This window comes from Cicer arietinum, chromosome 2 (genome assembly GCF_000331145.2).
Source record: "Cicer arietinum cultivar CDC Frontier isolate Library 1 chromosome 2, Cicar.CDCFrontier_v2.0, whole genome shotgun sequence".
NCBI lineage: Eukaryota > Viridiplantae > Streptophyta > Magnoliopsida > Fabales > Fabaceae > Cicer > Cicer arietinum.
The window spans coordinates 2485964-2508981 of NC_021161.2; the positions used below are offsets into that span (position 1 = coordinate 2485964).

Here is a 23018-nt window from a genome sequence, read left to right on the forward strand (position 1 = left end):
TAATTTTAAATTTGAACTCTCTAATGTTTATATATCGATGTTTTTCCAACTACTTAATTTATAAGTACATTTGTATATCAACATTCTCGAAGAAGTCTTGAGACCAGCCTTAATTTTAATAAATTATCTGAGATTCATTTCATCAATTTTTTTTTATAAAATTTAAATAAATTAAATAGACATTAAATTTAATGTTGTCTGCTTTACACTACGCCAAAATTAATATTTTACAGCGCTGTTGTATCTTTTAACAGTACTAGATACTATAGCGCTTAAAAACACCGTAAATAGCTTAAAAAAAGTTTTATAGAATGAGATTTGCATTTATATTTAGAATGAGATTTGCAACTCATTTTTCATATTCTCATGCATTTTAGCCGTAAATCAAAGATGCTATAGTTTGAGTGAGTGAAATTGCAATGTAATTTTGCAATTTTCCAAATACACAATTCGTTTATCATGTATATATATTATTGTTGTGAGATGAATCCTTTTTACCTTTTGTTCAAGAATTTGTCCTTTTTCGTAGGTGCCATATATATAAGTAGCATACTAGGTACAATTTATGAAATATATTATTGTCCTAAATATACTGTGTCGAGTTGTAGATTTAGGACGGCTTAATTCAACACCTATTGTGCTCTATAAGTTTTAAAAATCTCATCTCTATATTATACTCTAAGATAGAATTGATTAGGAACATATTTTAATAAAAATCCTTACATACATGTGCAAATATCACAATTCACGACAACTGCACAAGTGCTTTTTCCGTATTACACACTTAAATATTTGTACATGTTGATTTTTATTTTTTAAATGTTAGAGTATCTAATCAATGAATAAAATAAATAGAAACATTATTATATATAATAATATATTTTTCCTAAAATGTGTTTCCTTTTGGGAGGAATCCTTTGGAAAGAATGAAAAGGAGGAACATTCATGCATTTGTTGTAAATTGAATAAATAATATATTTATGTCCTTAATATAAATTATATATGTAGGTACATGTTTATGATTCAACGAATCAATATATAGGATCGTATATAGAAATATAAGTATCTAACACAATTTTTCAGCAAAGTGTGCACTCTTAAAATGACTCACAACTATTGCTTACTGAAATCATTATTTCACCTAAAGTAAACACATAAATCTATGGATTCTCTCTTGCTTTATTTTCTAAAAGTATACAAATATTTACAATAGCAGTTCTATTAAAAGAATGTTTTTTTACTCAATAAAAAGCATGCATTTAATGCATGTGGAAATGTGGTACATGATATATACATATATTAAGGGTCACTTTGAATCTTAAAATTTGAAGTTTGAGAGTGGTCTCAATTTATAATCCAAAGAGGCAGCATAAAGTATACATAGATAAGTAACCTGAAAAAAGTATTCACAAAAGCTATTACCATGTATGATCACGATACCTTGTTGTCAAAAAAATATGATCATGATACTTTGAAAAATAAATTAATTAATACACATCAAACTTTAAAAATGTAAGAACAAAAAGTGACACTCAATTCAATCTCTAGTGCTTTTCTAAACTTATTTTAAAACTGACATCAAAGAATAGAGGTATTGTCTCCGTTTTAAATATTTTAGAGACTTTGAAAATTTGACATCTGTTTTTATTTTAAAATTTTAATTTTTAATAAAAAGAAAATATAATTTTATTAATTAAAAAATGGATAAAATATATTTTAAATCTTATAAAATTTTAAAATTGTTTTTTTAGTCATTATAAATAAACTCAAGTTTTTTAACTACCAAATATTTTTTATTTACTTTTAGTCCTTTTAAAAAATTCATAAAAAATTGATATTTTAGTCTCTAAAAAAGTCTATATAAAAGTAAAATTAAATAAAAAATTTATAGACTAAAAACTTTAAATATCGTAATTTTATCGGAAATAAAAATATATTTTAAAAAAAAAATACATTCATATTATTATATTATAAAAATTAAAAAAAAAAAATTGAAACTCTCTACCAATATACGACCCCATGTTATTTATTATTCTCATTTTTTACATATTATTTTTTATTAATTAATATTCAAATAAAATCACACGATCAATTATTTAAAATTTTAAAAAATATACATAAATTAATATAATTAATATCAATCAAATCACATTTCCAGTCATAAAAATAAGAAACCGATAATTTATATCATTAAAACTTAAAACGACTTTTAAATATTAATTCACAGCAAACCAAGCCACGGACTGAACCAAAATAAAATTATTCAATGATATTTATTTATTGAGAAATGATATAAGGGCGATATGGTAATTGAAGTAAGTGAAATTCTAGGGACCTTTCACATGTGCCGTTACAGAAATGGGCAGGCTTTAGTTTCTGCCTCACTGGCTACCAACTTGTGTTCTCTGCTTCTCTCTCTTCTCTTCAATTCCCGCTTTCTTTTCTTTTCAATTAGGCTCATGTACCAAACTAGTGTACTCTACGTCATCAAATTACTATCACAACCTTCTTATTATTACATCAAAATATCTTATTTTTTATTTTATTTATCTTTTTAATTTTTTTATGTTTTTAGAAAAAATAGTAAATATTTTTTAAAAAAATTACACACGTTGAAATCTTAAATTCGAATTTAAGATATAATACTCTACTTAGTAATATGTTTAAGTTGAACTAATTGTTTTTTGGAATAAAAGTTATGTTTTTGTTTGTACTTGTAGGGTCTAATTTAAGTCCTATACTATTTGTTGGGTTGACAAATCTAACTTTTATTTGATGATTTTGAATATAGGATATTTTACCTTTTATTTTTTTAAAATATTTTAGTTTTAAGTTACTTTTTTTTATAGAAGGATCTTACTTCATTAGTTGTATATATAAGGTTAAATATCAATGTTTTATTTTAAAAAGAAACTACAGATTGAATCAATGAGATCTCTCGATTATTATAGTTTAAATGATTCAATTATGGTGGAATTATTTAATAAATAAATAATATTTAAAAAGTAAAAAAATTTGAAATAAATTGTAATCCAACTTCAATCAATTCAATTTGATTCAACTTAATTTTTATTCAATTCCAAATAAGTCAATCGATAAACTAACCGATTTTAATTCATCCAAATGAAGTGAATGATGGAGTTCAATTTTTAAACATTTAGTTAAAGTGAAACACATAAACTTTTTATAATTAACAATCGTGTCATAGGTAGATAATAGTTCCATTTTCATATTATCTACCTATATATATATTACAATATATTGATATATAGCTTCCTATTTCCCAAACAAACACAATGATTTAGGACCTACCTACGACAATATTGTATAATTTAAAATAATCGATCCAGTTTTTTTGTCTATATATAACAATACTAACGAACAATGCTACTTCTTTTGAATTAATTGAGAATCAAATTATAAATGTTGTGATATTTCATAGTAAAAACAAATATTTTTAACATCTAAACTTCAAAAAAGAAGTGAAGAGCTGCATATTATCTTATGAAAATGCTTTTTGCTCAAAATGATTACAAAATGCCAATGATAATCAATATAAGTAGAGATACAAGGACGACAATGATTAAAAGTGAAGTTGTATAAGATTCCATACATATTCTACAAATGTAAAAATTCATTATTATTGAAATCAACAAAACATTTTTCTTATGTATCTTTTTATCATATATTATTATTAATAAATTATAATTCTTATATTTATATGGAAAATATATAAAAATAATAATCAATACTTAAATACATGTTATTAATATAAAAAAATAAGATGGTGACAGGAGATGGAAAATAGAGAGAAGAAGAAATAAAAGAAAAAGAAAAGATGAAAATATGAGTTATAAGTCTTTTGAGAAAGAAAATAGAGAATATAAAAAATATTATTAAAAAAAAAAGAGAAAAATAATAAACAACGAGGAGGAAATACGAAAAGATATACTAAACTTTAGAAATTGTGATGTGTTAATTTTTTAAAAATGAGCAATTTTTTAATGTTTGTAAAAGAATTACACCGTTAGTAAGTCGATATCATTTATCGGAATGGTTTTATAATTAATTGTAGTAAAAGCAAAACATTTGTGATTGATTGAGTTATTAAAAAATTTGTACATTTACAATATATAGTTAATATATGTATAATAAATACAATAGATTGGTATATGAATCGTCAAAGTTAGTTAATTGATTACCGACAAACATTTTTCCTACGATGTGTTCAATAAATTTGAGATACACTAATAATGATAAATATTTTTTTTTGAGTAATTAATTTGAGAATAACGATTATTTTTATTGATTAATGATAAATATTTGTTTCTGATAGATACAATATTCTCGTTATTTTAAAATGAGTGATTCATTTGAATATTTCACATAAATATATAAAGTTACGTAAATAAAATAGAGAGAATTATACATTTATCAAACTATCATTATCAACTATTAGTTTAATCACAATTATCATGAATACAAATTAAATAATAGTAAATTAGAACGACGCATGTAGTATTAATGAGATCGTATAATTTAAAAAATTAATATTATATTAAAAGTCGGAAAAAAAAATCATTTTGAAACAATTACTTTTTTTTAAATAAACCACTAATTATGGGAACTAACTTGTATAAATATATTACAAATTTTCTCACTTTATTTAGTTGATATGTAGAAGAGATATAAATATTATTATAAATCTACGTAATTGTTAAGTCTTGAGTTCGAACTTCAAATAAAATATTCAACTTAATAATATCGATATTCGTTCGTTAAACTTGAATTTAAAGAGCACATTGTTTGAATTTTATGTAAAAAAAAAAATGAATAAATTTAGACACATTAGCAAAAGTATTTTTTAAACGCAGTGGCATTTTGGTAGTAACCAATAAAATCAAGTGGCAATTTCATTATATCCCATTACTTAAACCCAATGACACCATAACTCAAACTACAGAACACAAAAACAAAAACTCATTTTTAGTATTTTACATTCTTCTCTCTCTGCTTCTTCTGTTTTCCTGTTTTTAAGGTTTCGTTGTTTCAACAATGAGCACAAACACAAAACATAGTTACAAACTCTCTGTCAAAAAAGCCACAAGAAGAACAAGAAGAAGAAGAAGCTTCAAAAATACCACTTTGGTTCAAATGGAAGGAAAATGCAAGTCAAATAAGCTGTCACAAAAGCTGAAAGCACTTAAGAATTTAATCCCTTCTCAAAATGAAGATGAAGTGAAGCCTGATCAGTTGTTTAAGGAAACTGCTGATTACATAGTTTTTTTAAGGACAAGGGTTTTGATTCTTCAGAAGTTGGTTGAGTTTTATGGAAACAATAACAATGAGAATGAAAATGTTGTATTGTTATAGCTAGATTAATTCACTCTACTCCATGGTTATTTTTATAATTTTTTTTTTTTATAATTTGTTTAAATGTTTTGTTTAATTGTCTTTTTAATGATGAAGAATTATGAGACAAGATCTTTGTTCTAGTAGTGTTTTATTTTTATTTTTTTATTTTTATTATATTTGGTTAGAGAGAAAATTGGATGGAAGAAATTGAGAAGTAAAAAGATTGGAAATTTTTGTAAAGAAAATCCAATGCATGTAACACTTTTTTTTGTTTAGTTGCAATATTATAATTGCCATTGAATGATTGATTCTTCAATGTTCATCCTTCAAATTCCCAACCCAAAAGCAAAAATGGGAAAATTTAGAAATTAACCAAACTGAATTTTGGTGTCAGGTGGATGAAAGAGAACAATGAATTAACCAAACACTGGCTGAAGAATTTCAAGCTTCTCTCTCTGTTTTTTTCTTCTTCTTCAATTTAAGAGCATGTTTGGATAGTAGTTATAGTTTTGTTCATGATAACCTTTTTCCACTCAAACCATGGTTTGAGTCACTTATAATTAATGCTTCTCAAATTTGTTATTTGTGGACTAAACTCTGTTTAAGTGAGGTTTGGAAGGTGAATAAACTAAAATTGAAGCAAAAATTATTTTCTCCTTGTAAATTTTTTGATAAATTTTAAGTGTTTTTACGTGGAAATGTTACCTTTAAATCAATTAAAATCAGCCAAATTTACTACTTCACTAATTTTATTTTTAAAATTTGAGGTTTGATATAGTTAGTGAAATTCACATGACTGATTTTAGACTTTTAAAATTTGAGATTTCATATAGTTAGTGAAAATTACATGACTGATTTTAATTGACTTTTAAAAATTGAGATTTGATATAGTTAGTGAAATTTATATGACTGATTTTATTTCACTACGACTCACAATTTTTTCTAAATGAACTTCAAATATGTGGTATGATGACACTTCATATATACCTATTACCAAGTTAGTAGTAATTGTGATGATTAAACATTTTAATAATATGATTATATCCATCAAGATACAAGCTTACATTTTTAAAGGCTTTTGACTATTGGGGTAAACAATTTGAATTTAAAAATTAAATACTAATATGCATATTTGTACTCGGGTTAAGAAATATTATGATTTTTTAGTTAAGTTATTAATAAAAGAGAAATAGAAAAAAATAAATTAAATAATATTAATAATTGAGATAATGTTATTTACATCAAAGATTATATAAATTTATAAAATTAATTAAATAAATAACTATTTAATTAATATAAAATAACTAATTAATCAATTTAACTAAATAAAATATATCTAATAATTGTCATTAATGAGACATGAAAGGAAAAGGGCCAGAGTACATTTTTATATGTCGAAAGAACATTTTGTGATGTTCATTTCAGAACATGAGGCTATAGTGCATGTCACAATAAGAGTCACTCTCAGTAAAAAGTATACTATGGCTCTTTTTATATAAACCACGCCTTTCATATATATTAATACTATTAAATTTTATTTTTTATTACGAAACGTTAAATACTATTTTAAATTTATACACATAAATGCGAGATCATTTAACATAATAATATTGAAATTTGCAATTTAAACTAAATCTTACAAGCTTAAATTATTCTTTTTTTTATGGGTACTATAAATTGTTTTTTTTTTCCCTTCATTTTTTAAGGTATATTTACTAATATTAACTAAGATATAAGCTTCTCATTTCTTTTCGAGTGATGCAATTTAAGGATAATTTTTTGTTCAAAATCATATTTATAAAATATTTTTTTCTTTTTTATTTAAATAAGTGATTTTTATATATATTTAGTTTCTGTCTTTGTGTTTTTCTGTAATTTAGTCATCTAATTGTGATATTATTTATTTTGTTTGTGGTCTTGATGCAACATTGTTTTCATTTTCTGTGGTTTTCATTTGATTTCGAATTACATATCAGCTTCGAGTCAATGTAGATTTAATCAATGATTTTGATGTCATCAAATTTATATATTTATAATCATTAGTATTTCGGACATTTTAATTTTGTCAAATTTATAAGTTTTGTCATATTTTTATGCATCTTGTCATTTTATGTTAATTAACTTAGGTGTTGCAGGTTTATTTGTAAATTCATTCTTTTTTATTTTTCCGATTTCGAGGTGTTCTCAGTTGATGTATTCTACCAATTTAAAATAAATAAATATTATCTTTTTATAATAATAATAATAATAATAAATGCTCCAATTTTTTTGAAATGTAGCTTATATTTAAGGATTTTCTTTCTTTCAAAATATACTTACATTTAATTAAAATCATGATTAATCTAACACTTATTGAAGTCTAAAGTGAATTTTAAAATAAGACTTTGATAAAAATAAATTAGAGGTCTTTCTAGTACATCTTTTGTCTGAAAATGAAGGTTATTTTTGCTTATTTTTCACAAATTGAGAAATAACAAAAAATAAAAGAGATAAAATATTAATTTGACTAAATTATCCTTATTAATCATTGTTGTGTTTTCCACTATTCAAAATAAAAATTAAATATAATATTTTGGAAAAATTGTACATATTATTAATTAAAGATTACAATTAAAAAATATAATTAATCATCTTACATTAAAAATTGAAAATAACATTCAATATAAAACCATTTTTTTATCAAAGTAACAATCATTGTAAACCAATGAAATACTAATAGTAATATTTATTTAAATTTTACTCTTATTATTTTTTTTAACTATAAAATGTCTCTTGCTTTATGAACATAGACCGAGTCCAACACAATTAAAAAGAGAAGTAATATTTTTGTTTATCTGAATAATATATGAAAACAAAAGAATGTAAGTAAATAAAAATTAGAGAATGCAATGGGCAGCAAGCATGGCATAGAAGACAGACACTGCAAAAGAATATGGGAGGGGGCATGCGTTCATGCTGATAGTTTCAGATAATATCTGAGTGATATAGACAGCATTTCTGGACTATGAAATAAGCATGCTATGTGTGGTTGTCATGATCTTGACATGTTCACTCAAGGTAACCCATGTGCAAAAGCCAAATTTTAAGGGTTGTTTCTCTGTATATATAGATATACACATGTGTATGTGTATGTTTAATTTTAGTCCACTTGCAAATTTTTTGTAGCTCAACTAATTCAAATTCCATAAAGAGTTGCAAACATCATGTGGGTTATATATTTTTCACTATGTATCTTTGTCTCATCCCATTTATGAATCTGTCTATTCTATACTTTTATTTTTGTTGTTACTGTTGTTTTATTCACTGACGTACTGTTTTCTTGTTGAGAAATTAATTCTTTTGTCCTTTTTTTTTATCACTCGTGTCATAATGAAGAAATTTACTTTACTTCAATATTTTTTTTATTTAATTATAATTTTAGTTATTCTACTTTTATCAATTTATGAAATCAGTTTTCTTATTTTAAAATTTTATAATTTTTTTCATTTATTTTTATTTTTTAATTAAAAAATAACAACATGATAACGATATAATGGTTAATATTCATGGAACCGCAGTAAAACTTGCTAAGAATGTATTTTTAATCTTTTTTTTTTTGCAATTTAATAATAACTTATGAATAATTAATATATTTAGATAATTTTCTATCATTAAATTATATAAATATGTTAAATTGTTTTTTTTTTCAAAAATCTGATTTATAAATTAAAATTATCGACTTTTATAGTAGAAAAATCAATTCTATAAATTATTTAAAATAAAAAAAATTAAAAGTGCAATTAAATATTTTCATTTTTTACTTGGAAAAATATTGCACAAAAAAGAAATAATAAGATCATAGGAAAGACAATAAGTCTTGAATGAAAAAATAATTGCATATATGGTGTGTTTCTTTATTTTATTTTATAAAATATTAATTTATTATAGTTGTATATATCTCTAATTTTAGTCACATACATATATATCATTTATGTATTTTAAAAATGTATATCTCCTTTATGCATTTTTAATTAATTAGCTGTTTGTTTATAAGGATCAAATTTGCGAGACTTTGACTAAAAGCGATAAAAATAAAATGTTTTTTACATAGGGTAAGACATTTGAAAGATTTTTCTTCTAACATTTCTTCTAAAAAATCATAACTCCATCCAAAAATATACAATTAAATGGCAAAACTATGTTTTTATTTGAAACTACCCATTTGAATAATATAATTCTTTTTGCATTTTGAATGTGTATTTTTTAAGACTTTGTGAGATACGAGAAAATAATTTTTCTAAATATTACTGATAAATTTACATAAATCTTATTTTAAGAGTAAAAAAGTTCATTATTTATTGATAAATTTACATAAATCTTATTTTAAGAGTAAAAAAGTTCAAACATAAATCCTTTTAACAGTGTGGTTAAACTAATATTCAATGCAATTTTAAAAATTACACCATTAATACTTTTGAAATATTTTATACACACACGTTCTAGAAGTATATATATAAAGAAATATAATTATTATATCCTTTGAGTGTTTATTTTTAGACAAAATATTATTTTCATCTTTCAATATAAACTCTCAGATAAAGCTGTAATATTAAAAAAAAAAAAGAATTAAAAATAATTCTTTTTATCTTTAATATTTTATTGTTTGTAGTCTTATTTTTTTCATAGATGTGTTTTGTGACCTTAAAATTGGCCATGGTTCTTGTCAAAAAAAATGATCACGATAGAGAATTTTACACTGCACACCCACATCTAAACCTCTATCACTTCATCAATCAACGTAAAAATACAATTTTATCCTTTTATAAAGAATTTATCATAATTTTTGAATATTTTCATATTTTTGAAATAAAAAAAGTAAATGCACTCGAATTTTTTCATACCATCGAAATAAATTTTTTCAAATTTTTGAGAGTTTTGATACTTTCGAAATAGAAATTTTTCATATTTATAAACTTTTGAAACTTTTTAGATTTAGAAACTTTTGAAATTAATGCATATTTTGAAACTTCCAAAAGTTAATTAAAATAGATGGAAATTATATGGGTAAAATTAGATTGCCGGGTAAGAGTTAAAATATGGAAAATTTTAATCAGTACCACTCACATCTTACCTTTACCCTACAAATATAAGAAAATGACATTTTTGCCCTTGTATAAATTTTAATATTTACAAAAAAAATTCAATTTTACCGAAAAACTTTTTTTAAGTTTTTCGGTATATATTATGAATTCCGAAAAACTATTTCTAAGTTTTGCGGTAAGCAAGTTACACTCCGGAAATCTTTTTCTAAGTTTTCCGGTAAAGAAGCTACACCCGAAAACCTTTCTTCAAATTTTCGATAAAAAATTACAATATGGAAACCTTTTTTTAAGTTTTCTGGTAAAGAAGTTACACTCAGGAAAACTTTTTCCAAGATTTTCGGTAAAATAGTTACATTACATAAAAACTTTTTCCAAGTATTTAAAAAAATAAGTTATTTAAAAAACAATGGTGTGTACCGGAGACCTTATTCACAAGTTTTCCGGTACAGAAGAGGTTAACGGGAAAACTTGTGAAGAAGTTTTTCGGTATATATCAATTTTTTTTTTTTTTAAATAATACCAGACTTTAAATAAGTTTTTCAGTAAAAATCTTCTATACCAAAAAACTTAAAAAAAAGTTGTCCAATAAATTTTAATTTGAGTTGATAAAATAGTTTTAAAAAATTAAAAATATATTTAATATTTTTAAAAATTTATGGGGTATAATACAAATATGTGGTATAGGATAAGTTGTTCTAAAATATGGGGTATGAAATTCAATTTTCTTGAACAAATAAATAGCCAAGTGGCCCGTAAAATTATAGTTACTTATCAACTTATTCATCAATATTTCAAAATGTTCATTGAAAATGTAAAATACAAGGGTGGTAAAACAAATTGAGCGTGACAGATCGGTTTGTTCATCTAAGACACTTGTCTCGTTTAATTTAATGGATAATGATTCAATGCCAAAGTAAATTATTTTAAATAAATTTTGCTTCTTTTTTGTTTTATGTTTGTCCATTTCCCACTTTTGTTTAGTCAAATTTTGTTTTCTTCATACATTTTGATCGTATAAACAAAATAATATTAAACCATTCAATACATAACAATAAAGATATAGAGAAATTGAACCTCTCAACATTATTATAAATACAAATGTATTGTATGTATTTGGTGAAATAATGTGAAAAGCGTAACGAACTATTTTAATTGAAATTCAGAAGAATTCAAAAGAAAAAACATTGATTTATTTCAAAATAACACCATCAAGTTATATTTTATTTAAGAATGTTTAGAAGAGATTATACGACTTAAGTCTCTTATAGCTTAATCAAAGACTTAAGTTCGAATCCGAGTTTGAGAATGCAACAACCATAAAACTTTAAAGAACACTCTAATGCTTATTAAGGTCGCACAAAGTTCAAAAGATTAATTTTAGCAGTAGCGCGTATACAGTATCTTATTTACACCCAAAAGTATTACATGTTTTTATTTATTTTTTTGTTAATAAAACCATTTGACTATATTTTTAGAGAAAAAAATAATTATTTAAGAATAAAATTAAGTTTTATATTTTATAGACAAAGAAAATATTATAGGAGGTTACAAGTGACTTGAATATACTTCTAGTGTTGCAAACAATGCACTCTTGAGATTGTGGAAAAAGAGAGAAATTTGAAATAGAAAATGTCATAGAAGTGTGTTGTTGTTGGTATGTTGGTGAGAAGAAGAAAACGACGAAACAATTTTAATTGTATTTTTATTATTTTATTAGTTAAAACAAGAAACTCAAAGATTGTGAATAAATAGACCAAATTATAGAGCTTTGTTCCCAACCTAAAACATCTTGTTTTCACTAATAAAACAATAAGAATAAAATAAAAACTAATTCGTCATCTTCTTCTCACCCACACAACAACAACACACCACTCTGACACTTTATTTCAAACTTCTCTCTTTTTTTCACAATCTCAATAGTGCATTTTTTTCAACACCAAGAATAAATTTGGGACCCTTGCAACAATAAGAGTATATTTGGGACCCTTACAAAATTTATAAATAAGTGGTTTTTGTACTTAATAATTTAAAGAAAAATTATGTGTTTATGTGATGCAATAATATTTTTTTAAAAAAATCAATTATGAAAAATATATTTTTAGAAGCTGCTCAAAACCACTTCTTAATTTAAAGTAATTTTATAATTTTTTCAGATTATTATTTTTTCAAGAAACTGTACCAATCAAATGTAGATTTTAAAAAATGATGATTATTGTTGTTTTTTTTTTTTTTTAATAAAAAAAGTGATTTTAAAAAAATTATTATTACACTCGAGTAGGTACGAGACAAAATAGAGTGAAGTTTACCCTTTTGTAATATTTTGGCGTGACATTACCCGCTCCATACGAAGTCTAAAACCCCTTAAACCCTAAATTATCCTCTCTTCCTCTTTCGCGCCTCTGCAACCACTGTAGAACCAACTAGAGATGAATACACTTGTCGGAGAAGAAAACGCCGACGGCGAAGCCAGCACAAGAAGAATCCAAGTCCGTTTCATTACTAAGTTATCCGAACCTTTCAAAGTTCCATCCTCAGCCATCGCCATCCCCGCTGATCTCACCAGATTCGGCCTCTCATCTCTCGTTAACGCCCTTCTCCAATCCAAATGTAATCAAATATTTCTCAATTCCACAACATTTTCATCATTTATTATTATTATTATCAAGTAATTGATTATTGATGATATTAGGTTGATTTTTTGTTTGTTTGTAGATGATGATTATGAACCTGAACCGTTTGATTTTTTGATCGATGGCGAGTTTGTTCGTATGTCACTTGAGGAGTTTCTTCTTGCCAAGGGAATCTCTGCGGTAATAATCAACAACTATAAATAAATTATTATATACTCTCATCAATTCATTTTAAGTTGATTGTGTTATATTGTTTCGACTGTGTTGTATTGGTTTGTGTATCAGTTTTACTAATAGGTTTATTTCGAGGGTTAGAAACAGTTTCAAATTGGCTTAAGTTTAAAACTTGTTTCAAACAAGTTTAGAACTGAACTTAACTTGTTATATTTCTTGTTGTCAGTTTAACAACAATTAGCATATTGCACGAGAATAATAATGTTAGGATATAGAATAATAGATATTATAGTTGTTAAAGTAGTTAAGAGTTGCTATAGTTAGTTAATTAAAAAGGTAGTTAGGACTATTGTCATCAATTGTTCTATAGAGGACAGTCTCTATTGTGAATGGGAAACCCTTGGAAGATAAACTTTTCTCTTATTTCTTAATAAAAGTGTTCTTTCTATTTGTATGGAATACAGTTCTCGGGTTCCTAACAGATAATCACTTAATTTATTATATTTCATAAATTTAATACTTTATAGGGAATCATGCCAATATCATTATCATTTAATACATTACAAGGTTCAGTTAAGTGTTCTCAAATCGCGGCTATAATGGCACTATATCCTTGTAGTGTAACATAATTTGAACGAATTTGTATTTTTCTGTGATTTGCAATTGACAGCACTATTTCTTCTTGTTGTATACTAGTATTTTGTAAGTTTTCACTTGCAAACACATACAAGAGTATAAGACCGTCAATCATGTAGGAAATTAGCAACGATTAACTGAATTGTAGTATTTGGATATTTAAATATGAAAGTCATAAAAAAAAGTCCCCCCGGTACATTTTCCTTGTAAGTTAAGGATATGTTTATTGTTGTGATCATGGATGTCATAATGTTGAGGTAATAACTCAAAATCCTACGAGTTGACAACTTTGGCTATCAAAACTTAGTTACGTCACTTATAAAATTGTTTCTTATAAAGTTGGTTTGACTCGCTTCTTAGAAACTTGGGTAGACCTGCATATATTCGTATACTGAATTTGAATTGTGTTTTGATCTGTTTGATAAGAATTGAACAGGCATTTCTTGCTTGGTTTAGTTTTCAATTCGAGAATCTGAATATTGTGAGGGAAATGTTGGAAATTTCAGGGATTGAATTAGGATATATGAAACAAGAGCACATCCATTTTTTTTAATCTTTACACAAACCATGGTTATGTTTGTCTCTGATGTCGTAGGCTCATAGCTAATCACTTTGAATGATCAATTCTAGGAAAGGATATTGGAAATTGAGTACACAAGGGTTGTTGCCCCACGGAAGGAAGAAGATCCTTCTTTACACGATGATTGGGTCAGTGCTGTTGATGGTTCTTCTTCTCGGTAAGTTTGTAATTGTATTAACTTTTTATGGATAATTTCTCAAAGACTTGCTACTGATGATTCAGCATAGCCATAATGGTCTAAGTTTGAGTTATCTATTAACTCTTACCTAAATTACCGCTGTAACCTGGAAATGTTTGTATGAGAATTTCCAATACATTGTTTCTGTGAAGGATTTTAGTGAACTAGAATGGTTAAATTTAAGTATGCGTGGTTGGTTTTTATTGGTTTCCCTTAATTCTTTATATATCATATTTAGTGACGATGACAAGAGCCTTGCATTTGTTTTTTATTACAGTTTGAGTATATCATCACAATTAGGTTAACAAGTGTTTTGTGGTCTTGTTGGTTTAGTACTTGACATTGTGTTATTTTAACTGCTAAAATATAAGAACTAGCTTTGTTTTAGTATGTTAATTAACTTAAATTTTGACCCGAATTTCCCCTTCACCAAGAATTTAAAGTTGACTGTTCATTATTTTATGCAGGTTTATTTTCACAGGATGCTATGATGGTTTTGGAAGGTAATAGTTTCTCTGGCACTGTTTGATTCTTATAAATTTATTGGTGTATTTTGCGATTACTTGATATTATAATTTGATTATTTTCCAATTCTTGAGATATTACCATGACATTGAAAAAATTATATTTTAGGGTATGGAAAGGTGCTGGGTTATGTACACATATACTGGAGGGACATAGTGATGGAATCACTTCTGTTAGTGTCTTGAACCCAGAAGGTATAAAGACAGATTTTCCTTCTCATGCTACAAACTGTCAAATTTTAGTAGAAGCATTATCTATTTCTGTTAAAAATATCACAAGTTTTGTTTGTATTGGCCATCAAATTCAATATCATTACATAAAATTATCTATTTAATGTCTTTTTTTCTCTTTCCATTCCATTAAATTAGCTATTTAGTTAGTTTTTCACTGTTTTAATATATGCAGTAATTCTCAGATTCTGTTTCCCCCTAAAATGCCATAGTGGTTAAACACATCCATATAGACACTCAATATTGTACTTGAATTGTTCCAAGTTGTTAAAATTTGTACTGTAATCAGGTGTGGAAACTGTAACTTTAGCTACTGCTTCAAAAGACCGTACACTAAGGCTATGGAAGGTAAGTAAAAGAAGCTTTTGAACTGAATTCTTTGTGTTGAGCTTATGCTTATTATGTTATATTTTCCATTTTTATATTAAAGATCAATACTGAAGAGGCTATCAACGATCCTGTGAGGGTTAGAGCTTACAAAATCTTGCGTGGTCACAAGTCTTCTGTACAGAGCGTTGCAGCCCAGAATAATGGAGAAATGGTTTCTATTTGCTTTTCTATTTCCAGTTTTCCCACACTTGGTTTATGTATAGTATAATCTGTAACATTGTTCTTCTGTTCTCTCATATGCTTAGGTTTGTTCTGGTTCTTGGGATTGCACCATCAATTTATGGCGAATCAATGACTTTAATGCAGAAAATGATCTAGTGACAAAGAAGAGAAAAGTTGAAGGTCAAGTTGAGGACTCTCAATTAGAGGTTTGTACAACTTCCTTGAAATTTGAATTTGTGTACATTCACATATTTCTCCCAAATATTTTGTATTCAGAAATCCATTTTAGCTCCGACAGACTTATCATTTTCCCTGCTTGTTTTGTGGCTTTACTTCCTCATAAATTGTGATTCTCTTAAGTATTTATTTGTTCTTTTCCTTGTTTGGAGGTATCATTCTGTTGTTTTTGTTATCAACCAAGTTTTCATCAATAATGTTCTGTTTTGTTATAGGGAGAAGCTTTTACAACACTTGTGGGCCATACACAGTGTGTGTCTTCTGTGGTTTGGCCACAACGAGAATCAATCTATTCTGCATCTTGGGATCATTCTATTAGGAAATGGGATGTGGAGACCGGCAAAAACTTGTCAGATATAGTAAGTTGACAAATGGCTGCCCTTTTTTCTCTTCATCATTGCTGAACTTGTACGCTATTGACGCTTAAATTTTGTCTTCAAACTATGCTTTGTGACACCTTAGTCTTTGGCGCAGTCATTTTTAACTATTTGTGTGTTAGCCCGTTAAGGCCTGTTGATCATTTTCTTTTGTTGTTCTTTTGATGAAGATCTACGCTCTGTTTATTTTCTTAATTTCTTGTTCTGGTATCTTTGAGATTACTTATGCTTTTCTGAAAAGTGTTGTGTAGTTTTTACATTTTGTGTATGCTTGTTCATCAACTATACTCCTTATTCTTACTACGGTTATGATTATCTTATGAGTTAGTTGCGCTGTTAACTTGTTATGCTTAAATAGTATAAATTTGTTGAATTCACTTTAATTCTTTTTCATCTTTTTGTCGAAAAACTCATTTTAAGACGTATAGAGTTACTATATTCTATCATTTTTATATTTTTTTTCTTTACTTATTGGTTGGAATTGTTTTTCGTTCAAAAATATTGATGAAAATAATTACATACGGCAATTAGAAGTAGAAAAGCACCAAAAATTTTAAAGTTGAAAGTTTTCAATTTTTTTAAGACGACTTTGTCCTTTGTGTATAGTTTTGTGGGAAGGCTCTTAACTGCCTTGACATTGGAGGGGAAGGTTCTGCTCTGATAGCTGCCGGTGGTTCTGACCCGGTCGTTAGGATTTGGGATCCTCGTAAACCAGGTCAGTAAAACGAACCAAATAATTGTCTCTCTGACCTCCGTAGAAAATCGTATGCATGCCAAACTCTTATAAAACGTTTTTACTTTTTCTGCAGGCACTTCTGCTCCTGTTCTTCAGTTTGCTTCTCATACTTCTTGGATAACAACTTGCAAATGGCATGATAATTCTACGTTTCATTTACTTTCTGCATCTTATGATGGGAAAGTCATGTTATGGGATCTTAGAACTGCGGTAATATATCCTTATTTTACCAAGTAATTTTTTACTTTTTGTGTGATTATACCTTTGGGTTTTAACCAATAACTTTTATTCATTAATTTTGCAGTGGCCTCTTTCAGTCATTGAATCACACAGCGACAAGGTATAAATCTTTCTTCCCATGTTTTATAAGGCGAAGTAAACAGCGTTGCTTGCTAAACAGCGGTGTAGTGCAATTTGAACAAACCATTATTATTTTGCAATACATAATTTTGTATAAAGTGTTGTCAAATTAACGTTATAGCAATGATGAGTAGCAGAGTTGGAACAAATTTCTATTTTCTGCGATTGATGACATTCAAAGTAAAACACAACATCTTTGTTTTACCTTAGAAAAGGGCTAAAATGGTTGCTAATAGAATTGCAATTTGGATAACTCAGGTACTGTCTGCTGACTGGTGGAAAGGTGACAGTGTGATCAGTGGTGGAGCAGATTCAAAACTTTGCATTTCTTCAGAAATTCCTGTACAATGACATAAATTTTGATCATACTATCTCTCATATAGGGAATTATCTGAGTTTTAAGCCAATTTTGTCAGAAGCACAACTGCTGCTAGTGTTTTATCAGGTGCTGTAAACAACATTCTTACTGTGTTTTTCTAATTGCTAATGATATAAACTCTTAAAATTATTCACAACTTTGAACTCATTTTACATATATTGTGAGGCATTTTACATGTGTAGGACAATTTATACCTCATTTGGATTATTTCTGGTAGAGTACTCTTTAATAAACTTAAATACTCGCAGAAGAGTGATGCTGTTTCATAAACGTAAATTGCGTACCACAATTTTTTCTACGCACTAAAAAGTTCGAAACCTTATTTTGATATACTTGCAGAACAATGTAATGACAATACTAGCGTTACATTATTTTTGAGTGTATCAGGTTGAAAGTACTAAGTTGATAATTAGAAATATATTATAACTTTTCATTTCCTGAATCTGTCGTGTGTACAAAATAACATTTTTTTTTTTTCTTTCAAAAATGAAATAGATCTAGTAAAATAAGTTTGCTCAAACAAACAAGCTATATAATGCATTTTCATTACATTAAGAGGAATTCTTACATCTTCACCATTTCTTTCATGATTTAAGCAAATTCATGTCCACTCTCACCATTTCCACTATTTGAAAAGTATAATTTTTGGTTGAATTGTTGTTCATGACTATTTCGCACCTTGCTCTTATTTATTCATATATCACTAAGCATCTAACAAAAGACCAATTTTTATTCTTTCAACCACTCAACAAACTTGTTGAAATTCTTTGAAGATTGACCTTCTTGTGCTATGTTCATTGTTACCTTCCCTTTTAGCTCCATAGACCTTAACCTTATGTTCTCATCACTAAGCAATTGATCAACTTTCTTTTTTATTTCCCCACTTAACACTAATCCCTTTTCATCTTTGTTAAATGCCAACCCAACTTTCAATTCATCACAAATATATGTCTTGTCATAAAATTGGTCAGCATGATATGGCCAACACAAAAAGGGTACCCCGTTAGATAAACCTTCCAAAGTAGAATTCCAACCACAATGACTAATAAAACAAGCTATAGAAGGGTGACTTAATACCTTTTGTTGAGGTGCCCATTTAACAATTTTCCCTTTATACCCCTTAAATTCATTAGGAAATGTTGTACTGTTTTTGGAATCTTGATCATGCACAACCCAAAGGAAAGGCCTATTGATTAAATCAAGTCCTAAGGCTAATTCTTTGAATTGGTTTTGGTCAAAAAGTGTGAAACTACCAAATGCAACATAAACAACAGAATTATGTTGTTGTTGGTCAAGCCAACTCATGCAAGATAAATCTTCTTCCCAAAATTGTCCAATTGATATTGTTGCACTTTTGTTTTCATCATAAATATTCAACAAAGGGCCAATTGGTAGAAGCTTTGGAAGAAAGGATAATGATTGAGGTTCAAGTTCATATGTGGTGTTACAAAGCCACCACTTTGCCAAATTTGTTGTTTGTGAGCAATGTTTAAGATAATTAAATATTTTGTTAAGGTTAATTGAGTCCTCAGCTACATTTGACCAAACTAAGGCTTCTGTGTCCATCATTGGCATATTTGGTGATAGCTGAAATGTTTTCTTAGTGGCTGATAATCCTACATAGAAAATCAAAATTAAATGAGTTTTTTATTTTTATTTTTTTTATAATCAAATTTAAATTAAGATTTGATAAATAGTGAAAGATAAAAGAGATACAATGATGATAGTAAATATAATCAAAAAACACTAACGAGTCTAGCACAAGTGGTTGATGCGCAATGTGTGAGTATTGTAAACTTCAAGATACCGAATTTACATAATTATGTGTGCCCGTTAACATAAACAACAAATTCAAGTGGTTGGTGTTCGGTGTGTAAGTATCGTGAACTCAGTAATACCAAATTCAAATTCTATCCATAGAAAAAACATAACCAAATATAGTTAGTGAATATGATATTCTTACCATTAGAATCAATTATACCATCATCCATAAGCTTTGGAATGTTGTATAACAAGGCAAACATAGCTGCCGATGAAGACCAAAAGAGAGTTCCATTGATTCCAAACTTACTTCCAACATCTAATGCCCATCCCATAATCACATCTGCTACCATGCAACTAATTCTACAATTATCATTCAAACAAATTTCTTTTATTAGCTTCTCAAGCATATTAGGCATAGTACTTAGCATAGTAACACATAGCTTAGCAAAATTTGTTCTATCCTCATCATGTCTTAAACCATCAGAAATTGAGACCAATTTTAATGCTCCATTAAAACTATCATCTAATTGTTGCTCCCCCATGGAATTCATCACTAGCTTATGGTTGAAATCTGTGTTCACAAAAATGACTTTGCATCCATGTTCGACCAATTTTTTGGAGAAATTCATTAAGGGAATTATATGCCCTTGAGCTGGAAATGGTAAAACTAGCACACATGGAATGCTCATGTTGTATCTTTATATGTTTTTTTTAATTGATTTTGAGGCTCTACTCTCTATATATATTGGCCAACTCATCATACAGAAGTTTTACATATTTGGGTTAATACATGATAAGTCTCAAGTTTCATGATTTAAATTAATTACATCACTCATATTGATATCAGACATGGTCAATATCAGACAATCTAAATTTTGTCTTTTAAATAAAAATTTTGATCATAAAATCTAAACCATCTGATCTTGATCGAACGATTGACACAATATAACTGCACAAAAACCTGATCTAAAGGTTCATTGACTTTATCATGACTAATCTTTATAAAAAAATTAATTGACCACTTTTAATGCAGTCCTTCTCCAATCACATTTTTTATCCGATTGTTTACACATTTATAGGTTTGTTTATATTTAAAGCATTGAGATTTATCACTAAATTATTTATTATTCACCAACAACACTAAATATGAAATCACAATTAGTCGATATGCATAACCATACATCACATGCATATGTAGTGACATTCAACATTAAATATATATTCTGATATAATGAATGAAAACATTGAAATAAATATTACTATATTTCACTAAATTCATTTAAGAGGACAAAACTTTAATAACACCTAGTTTTTTTTTTGTTAGACGCAAACTCAAAACCTTAATGTGAAGCAACTTCCTCGCCACATAACTAAACCAACAGAATTGGTACTCACGTTGTTACAATGAAGCTCAAATGTCACTTATTTTAATGAAACTTATTTACCAATTCAAGTGGAATTCTATTTGTTATTTGTTGCCTTGGTATTAGAGGGTAGTTTGGTAGATGAGATATATTAAACTAGAATAGAAACTTAATTTGCATTATCTCAATCCATGTTGAGAGTTCTGAACTTCTGACTCTAATATCATAACCAAACAGCATAAAAAAAATTCAAAAAACTGATTCTATTCTAGAAACTTTATTTAACAAAATAGACGTGAAAGTGGTGGATATGGCATGGAAATCAAATATCTGCATTCTTCTGCAGAATCATCACTAAGCCTCCTACACTAATCAAGAAAATTGCATGGAAAATTGGGGTTAAAACTATATTAAAATTTACACGGGGATGACTAAGTACAAATTGAGGAACTCAACCTAATACAAGTCCATAAAAAAGGACCCAATTCTAATAAATCACAACTTACAAGTTACAAATTACAAGTGGAAGAAAAATATTGCTAAGAATTAATAATGATTTCAAAAGAGCACAGCCACACTAGGGGCTAGCATGATGGTGGTTGAAGTTGTTTAAGCCTTTTCACAACTTGTTTCATTGTAGGTCTAGTTGATAGTGAATCAACTGTACAAACAACTGCTAAGTGAAGAACCTCAACCAAATCATTTTCTGGTCCTGCATCCCATAACCCTGCAGTGAAAAACTCTTTTGCTCTTCCTTCCCTAAGTAGCATGCATGCCCATGCTACTATATTGAAACCATTTCCATATAAAGAAAATGAAGGGTCCAACGCTTTCTTATCAGAAAGCAACTCAAGAAGCACAACACCGTAGCTATACACGTCAGCCTTGTCAGAAACACGACATGTCATGGCGTATTCCGGAGCAACATACCCAAATGTTCCTGCCACACCGGTTGTAGCGTGTGTTTCTGAGGTTCCGAGAAGTCTGGCCAGTCCAAAGTCAGATAAATAAGCATTGAAATCGTCGTCCAACAAGATATTGCTAGGCTTGACATCGCGATGAAGAACACGGGGTACACATTGATCGTGCAAATAGGAAAGTGCACGCGCTATGTCCAATGCAATCTTGTGAAGAATTTTCCAATCCACGGCCCTTGTGGATCTCTCCTGGATGAACTTTTCAAGATTACCGCCCGGAAGATAATTGTATATGAGAAACATCTCTATCTCACAAGCATGGTAACCGATCAGAGTGACAAGGTTTGGATGATGAAGCCTTCCAAGGGTCTTAATCTCGGCATGAAATTGTTGAACACCTTGGAAACGTCCAACTGATAGACGTTTCACTGCCACCAAGATTCTCGGCGATATCTCTGCCTTATAAGTTGCCCCAAATCCTCCACTCCCAATACAGTTGCTTGCATTGAAGTTTCCTGTTGCTTGTACAACATTCTCAAATGTCAATGGGACACCGATATCAGTAAACACTGTAACTTCTCTTTTTGCAGAACCACCAACCCTGGAATTCGGCTTCCACTTTCGTGTGAAGAAAAACAGAACAATAAGAGCTATAAGAACAGAAACAATGGCTGAGGCAGAAGTTATAGATGCTATTTCAATAGCGCTGAAACCATTATTACTATTTTTTCCAGTGTCTTGTGCAGTAATAGAAGAATTGTCATCAATCTGCCCTTGTTGATTTGCTGATGGCACAGTAAGAGAAATTCCGCGGCAGGAACTCAGAAATGGATTTCCGACAGCACTGCTACATTTGATCGAGCTACTATTTGATGGTAAGGATCCAGATAAATTATTGAAAGACACATTGAATGCAGAGAGTGTAGTGACATTTGCCAAACCA

The 23018-nt window shown here is 27.8% G+C and overlaps 4 protein-coding genes across 4 annotated transcripts in view; 2 read left to right on the forward strand and 2 right to left on the reverse strand.

Annotated features, from left to right (window-relative positions):
* Positions 1-4965: 4965 nt before the first annotated feature.
* On the forward strand, positions 4966-5495 carry LOC101507971 (uncharacterized). The gene has a single exon (XM_004489401.4). It carries the CDS (start codon positions 5056-5058, stop codon positions 5371-5373), a length of 318 nt encoding a protein of 105 aa, XP_004489458.1. The 5' UTR covers positions 4966-5055; the 3' UTR covers positions 5374-5495.
* A 7242-nt stretch (positions 5496-12737) lies between these two features.
* Positions 12738-18177, forward strand: LOC101508283 (ribosome biogenesis protein WDR12 homolog). Its single transcript, XM_004489402.4, has 13 exons — positions 12738-13043; positions 13149-13246; positions 14507-14613; positions 15102-15137; positions 15268-15353; positions 15679-15737; positions 15820-15930; positions 16025-16147; positions 16394-16537; positions 17162-17270; positions 17365-17501; positions 17596-17631; positions 17910-18177. Exons 1-13 carry the CDS (start codon positions 12863-12865, stop codon positions 18000-18002), a joined length of 1320 nt encoding a protein of 439 aa, XP_004489459.1. The 5' UTR covers positions 12738-12862; the 3' UTR covers positions 18003-18177.
* A 436-nt stretch (positions 18178-18613) lies between these two features.
* On the reverse strand, positions 18614-20488 carry LOC101508603 (UDP-glycosyltransferase 83A1). Its single transcript, XM_004489403.4, has 2 exons — positions 19994-20488; positions 18614-19646 (listed from the first exon to the last, which is right to left on the reverse strand). The coding sequence occupies exons 1-2, from the start codon at positions 20481-20483 to the stop codon at positions 18760-18762; spliced, it is 1377 nt and encodes a 458-aa protein (XP_004489460.1). The 5' UTR covers positions 20484-20488; the 3' UTR covers positions 18614-18759.
* Positions 20489-21544: 1056 nt separating this feature from the next.
* LOC101508918 (LRR receptor-like serine/threonine-protein kinase RPK2) overlaps positions 21545-23018 on the reverse strand; it is a 3960-nt gene continuing 2486 nt past the window's right edge. The window contains exon 1 of the mRNA XM_073365166.1: positions 21545-23018. This exon is cut by the window's right edge and continues 2486 nt beyond it. Coding sequence (XP_073221267.1) covers positions 21743-23018 — 1276 coding nt within the window. The 3' untranslated portion in view covers positions 21545-21742.